This window comes from Solanum stenotomum, unplaced genomic scaffold (assembly GCF_019186545.1).
Source record: "Solanum stenotomum isolate F172 unplaced genomic scaffold, ASM1918654v1 scaffold14267, whole genome shotgun sequence".
Classification (NCBI taxonomy): domain Eukaryota; kingdom Viridiplantae; phylum Streptophyta; class Magnoliopsida; order Solanales; family Solanaceae; genus Solanum; species Solanum stenotomum.
Genome location: NW_026022957.1, coordinates 4,379 through 10,313, shown reverse-complemented (window position 1 = coordinate 10,313; position 5,935 = coordinate 4,379). Strand labels below are relative to the sequence as shown.

Below are 5,935 nucleotides of genomic sequence, written 5' to 3'. Positions count from 1 at the left end.
TTATCTTGGTGGATGTAATATGAAGAAATGAACAAAGGTCTGTGATGTGAATGCTTTGTTTCTTGTACTTTACTTGTATTTGGTTGGGAAATAACTTTTAGTACTACAGTTTAAAAAATAACTTTTTGTACTAATTCATGTTAAATAAAATTCTGATTATGCTATGAACTGGCTGTTTATAGGCATAGAAGCAAAGGTTCGTGCACCCTGTAAGGTCAATTGAAAGTAATATAGTTGCTGAGACTTGAGGGATGACATAGCAATATGCCTAACATCTTATGGAGTGTTGGTTGGCTCTACCGGGCTACAAATAGATGAACTTTAAGAGTGACAATACCACAGATCTGGTTCAAAGACTTAGAGAAAATCATCAAGCTTAACGTTCAAATGCATATTATGTATCTAGTGGCTAATATAGAAAATTTTGGCTACTGTTTTTGGAATTTCACGTATAGAGTGGACCTTTGGCCTTTTTTGTGTAAACCTGTCATCATATGTGAGGAGGAAAAATGAGTCTTATCAATGTTTTGTAGATTTTGCACAGAGAATCTTTTGTAGCATCCAACATTGGCTTAGTGCTTGGCTATTTCACTTGTGAATAATATTTTCTTGTCAACAATCAGAGTTTGTGAATTCTACTGTTCGATGTACTATTGAAAGGGAACAAGTTATCTCCCTTTCATAACAAAGTAGAGAAGACCAGGAAAGATGGAAGCCTTTGGGATACAAACTCACTAGTTGTATAATGATTCATGTGAAGACTTTGTCATTTTATTTATATCTAGTTATTTTAATATGGCGTTACAGTTAGTGATTTAGCAGTTTATTTCTCCCTTGTCCATATTCTAAAGCTGCTTCACGATATGACCAGGTACATATTGCTGGTGTTGGTGATTATAGTTTAGCCGGTATAACAGCATTACCTGATCCATGCCCTCTACCATCTGCTGCCAAGAAGAAGGGACTAATGGACAAGGAAAAGCTGCTTTATGCCTCCATGTCTGGATTGGGCCATCTTCTTTACGATAAGGATGCTGTGTATACAAACATAAATGATCACTTTGTCCAGTTCTCTAAGGTTGATGAAACAGCTGCTGTTGGGGGTCGCAGAGGTAAATATTTCCTCTCTGTTTCTTATAAACCTATTTTTTTATAAAAAAATTAGACGAATTCCAATTTTTTTTGGCTTATGGGAAATTTACATTCCCTTGTTTAGTTCAGCAAGATAAATGATATGCCTCAGGCTATCTTTTGGTTATAGCTTCTTTTGTAGTTTGAATTGGTAAGTTCTTATCATAAACAGCTGTAGCTTTAAAATCTGCTGCTATTACCAATTAGTAGGCCTTGAATGTCGTTGCTTTCCTTTGCTTGCTCTGGATTCCTTCCAACCCTATCAGTTACTCATCATAATTTCTGGCTGAACTCTACTTATTATTGGTCAAGCGACTTAATAAGACCAAATGTTGATTATGAAATCTTCTCTTGTGCTGGTGTTTGTTTCATCCATTTCCTCCACGTTCAGTCTCTCTCTCTTTTGCATTCGGAGGAGTGCTATTTGCTTAGATGGTCTTAGAAGTAGTTGAGAACTCCTATATGTTGTAAAATTTTAGTACATCTTTTTACCAATTGCTTAGACACCGTCGGGACAGGAATGGTCGTTGTTAATCTTATGATCGATTTCTAAAAAAACCTTATGATCGATAGTAGTTTGTTGGATTTTGTGCATTTTCACTAAGCTGACCAATTGAAAAGAAAAATTGAGTTATGTTACTGTCACCTCCCTACCATGTTATTACGAAAAATGATCCATTCATTTGTCAAACTACATTAGGTGGATGCCAATAACAACTAATGCATGAAAAAAATGAAAGAAGAACAGGTTTATATTAGGCACAATTTTATTTTGCATAGACTAATAATTAAAAATCTCACCTCTGTCATGCACACTGGTAATTTGTATTTTTCAGTATTACGGGCTTTGACTAGTTTACTTAATAATGGATAAAGAAAATATTGGATGTTGAGATCACCTTTTTCCAACATGCTATATGTTCTTATTTTATTTTTTGGGTCACAACTTTTGGCAAGATATTTTCCCACTGACAAGTATTATCCTCCTGATCTCAGGGAAGGGAAATGATGTCGGAGAGGCTTTAGTTAAATCACTTCAGAACACGAAATATTCAATCGATGAGAAGTTAGAAAATAGTTTTATTTCCCTTTTCGGGAAAAAATATAATCCATCCCCATCAAATCATGCTAAAGCTGATCAAACTAATGATTTGGTGCCTGCGGAGCAAGATCAGTCTGTCTTTGAACCCAACAGGGATGGATCAGATGAAGACAATGATTCTGAAGATTTGAATGAGTTGGAACCACTACAGTTGAAGCGTACTCATCCAAAGGAGTCAAAGGACACCTCTGATGATAGTTCTGAGGAAGAAGATACTATTGGATCAGAGAAGCACCCAGGATCGAGTAGTAGTTTCAGGGAACATGTTGATTTCCATGACGGAAGAATGAGAAGAAAAGCTATCTTTGATAATGATAATGATTTTGATGTAAAGGTAAGCCAGTGACATTCCTGATCTAGTTCCTGTCCTTCTCGTTGTGCCTCATCTTGTCTATGAGGTGTTTGTGTATAGTGGATAAAAAACAAGTAGATAGCTATCTGTACCCGAATATTAAGGAGGAAAGCTTATGTCTCCTTTTTTTCTTTTCTTTCCGATTTTGAAATCTAATGAACCTGTTGATTTCCACCTATGTAAGAGTCCCTGGAAACTGTGCCAGGTTTTTTTTTTGGGAGCAGAGGTTCTTTGCATGAAGAATAGTGCTTTCTAAAACTCATCAATTACCCCTTTCCAATATTAAATAAACCTCACCTGCATATTATTGTTCACATTAATTTGTATAAGTTGTTACGTCTTCACATATATGCTCTGAACTTAAGTTTTGACCCAAGTTACGCTCTTGTATGTCCTGGTTCATCGTGTGGTGGAATTGGACTTTGATATGTGTATTTGTTGTATTTATACTATATCATTAAATCCAGGATTATAGTGAAGCAGATATCGAAGAGGATGCACAAGACGAGGATTTAGGGGACACTGATGAAGAAAATGAAGCTTATCAGAATTCAGGGGATGATGATGATTTTGATATGGATGGTAGGTTTTTGATCTTCACTTAGTACAGGCATCATTCTCTGTGTAGTTTGATCTCCATTCATCATCCTCTTGGCCTAGGAGTAAATGAAGTTTCTAACAAAGTGTTTTAGTATGCCAGAAATTAGGATCTCATAGAAGGAGAAGATGAGGTACACTCTAGAATCTACTTCATATGTCACTAATCATCAGTATCAAAAGGAAAGACATTTCACTATACTAAAAATCATAGATTTTGAAATGTAAATCTCCAATTCACCATTTAGCAGTTCATTTGATTGGTAAATCGAAGAAATAAAAATATCAACAATCAAGAAATTTGACAATACTGAAAATCAAGAAACCATAGGTTTAGAAAAGTAAATCTTCTATAAAGAATGAATTTTGAAACAAAAGAGTCAAAATACAATTAAATAAGTCGTTCACACATAGATCATATCATAAATTTGAGTAAAATCCGACAATTCATATATATAAATTTTGGTCAATTGAAACGTGAAATGTTTACATTCAACTAGTCCCACATAAGCATAATACAAGGAATCAAAACAATTTCCAACAATTGAAACATATGACAATCAAATGGAACAAATTAAGAATAAATCACTTTTCATAACATATATAATGGATAATAGTAAAAAGAAATTTAGAGTTTTTAATGAATACTGGTAATAAAAAACATTAGAAGAATTAAGGAAAGAACTCACAATGCCCAGGGGTTGAGTTGTCGTAAACAAAAAAGAAGGGGGAAAAGCGGCTTGAAACCCTAGCGGTGACGAGAACCGTGTGTGGAGAGGAGAGTGGAGAGAGTTCAAGATTGCAGAAATTTAGCAAAGAGTTTAGTTTTTATAAAGGAAATACTGTTTGCTTCTTTGACTATATATATATAAGGAAACAAGTAAGATAAATGCATAATAGCGATGCAATTGTTAATTTGATAATTACCTAACATGCTTTAATAATATTACAATTCAATAAAGTGAGTAAATAGGATTTAAGATCCACTAATTGATAATATAAAGTTTTAACTTAAAGATCGGATTGATTGGTTAAAAGATAGAGAGATTTAATTACGATTGTCAATAATTCACGTTAGTATAACTTGATATGGAACGTGATAATTGCGGTTTTAGTATCATTTTATTTATGGATGTTAATTCACTTATTTACACCTATAATTATTTTTTTACTTGATTATTATGTTATCTAATGGTGTAAAATTTATAATACTTATATGTAAAGAAAGAAGAATAAATATTGGTTTCTTTCTTATACAAGTCAAACTGCTCGACTTGATTATTTTGTTAATTCCTTTTATCAACTTTGTTTTCTTATATATATATATATCTATAGCCAAAGAAGCAAACAATATTTCTTTTATACAAACTAAACTCTTTGCTAAATTTCTGCAATCTTGAACTCTCTCCACACACTGTTCTCGTCACCGGTAGGGTTTCAAGCCGCTTTTCCCCCTTTTTCTTTGTTCACGGCAACTCAACCCCTGGGCATTGTGAGTTCTTTCCTTAATTCTTCTAATGTTTTTTTATTACCAGTATTCATTAAAAACTCTAAATATCTTTTTACGATTATCTATTATATATGTCATGAAAATTGATTTATTCTTAATTTGTTCCATTTGATCGTTATCTGTTTCAATTGTTGGAATGTGTTTTGATTCCTTGTATTATGCTTATGTGGGACTAGTTGTATGTAAATATTTCACGTTTCAGTTGACCAAAAATTATATATATGAACCGTCGGATTTTACTCAGATATATTTATTGCCTTTTGACTCTTTGTTTCAAAATTCATTCTTTATGGAAGATTTACTTTTCTAAATCTATGGTTTCTTGATTTTCAGTATTGTGAAATTTCTTGATTGTTGATATTTTTATTTCTTTGAACCACAGTTACCAAGGAGATAACTGTAAATGGTGATTGGGAGATTTACATTCCAAAATCTATGGTTTTAAGTATTGTGAAATTTCTATTTTTCTTTTGATACTTATGATTAGTGATCTATGAAGTAGAGTCTAGAGTGCACCTCATCTGCTCCTTCTATGAGATCCTAATTTCTCGCATACTAAAACACTTTGTNNTTTCAAAATTCATTCTTTATGGAAGATTTACTTTTCTAAATCTATGATTTCTTGATTTTCAGTATTGTGAAATTTCTTGATTGTTGATATTTTTATTTCTTTGAACCACAGTTACCAAGGAGATAACTGTAAATGGTGATTGGGAAATTTACATTCCAAAATCTATGGTTTTAAGTATAGTGAAATTTCTATTTTTCTTTTGATACTTATGATTAGTGATGATTAGTGATCTATGAAGTAGAGTCTAGAGTGTACCTCATCTGCTCCTTCTATGAGATCCTAATTTCTCGCATACTAAAACACTTTGTTAAAGTGGATTAGGCCGTCTTTCTTTGGATTGTGCATAAGTATACTTTGAGGGACTTTATGCTTTAAATTTTCCATTGTCACTAACAGCGTGCTTTTTGTGCAGAAAAAATTAAATGGAATCGTTGAAGGACAACATGATGACTATTAGCTCTGATGAGTTTGAGAATAATATCATTGCTGATGCTGAGGAATTTTCTCTAGCTATTAAACAACAGGACAGTGGGACTCACAAGGTATGGTTTCTTCCTCTCCTAGTTTTGAGTATCTTTATTCGTTTTTTATGAAGAACAATACTCAAACTTATTTATTTCGGTACAACAACATACCCAGTGGAATCCCACAAGTGGGGTCTGGGGAAGGTAG

At 33.2% G+C, this 5,935-nt stretch overlaps 1 protein-coding gene and 1 pseudogene across 2 annotated transcripts in view; both read left to right on the top strand.

Moving 5' to 3' along the window:
• Window positions 1-5,935, top strand: part of LOC125850139 (uncharacterized) — a 7,946-nt gene continuing 2,011 nt past the window's right edge. The window contains exons 1-5 of one of the 2 annotated variants that reach the window (XM_049530032.1): window positions 1-37; window positions 872-1,112; window positions 2,128-2,567; window positions 3,053-3,167; window positions 5,676-5,805. In XM_049530032.1, coding sequence (XP_049385989.1) covers window positions 968-1,112; window positions 2,128-2,567; window positions 3,053-3,167; window positions 5,676-5,698 — 723 coding nt within the window. In that variant the 5' untranslated portion in view covers window positions 1-37; window positions 872-967 and the 3' untranslated portion in view covers window positions 5,699-5,805. Of the gene's footprint in view, window positions 38-871; window positions 1,113-2,127; window positions 2,568-3,052; window positions 3,168-5,675; window positions 5,806-5,935 lie in introns of those variants that run through there. The other variant, XM_049530033.1, reaches the window with a different exon arrangement.
• Window positions 5,710-5,935, top strand: part of LOC125850140 (F-box protein At5g49610-like) — a 2,237-nt pseudogene continuing 2,011 nt past the window's right edge.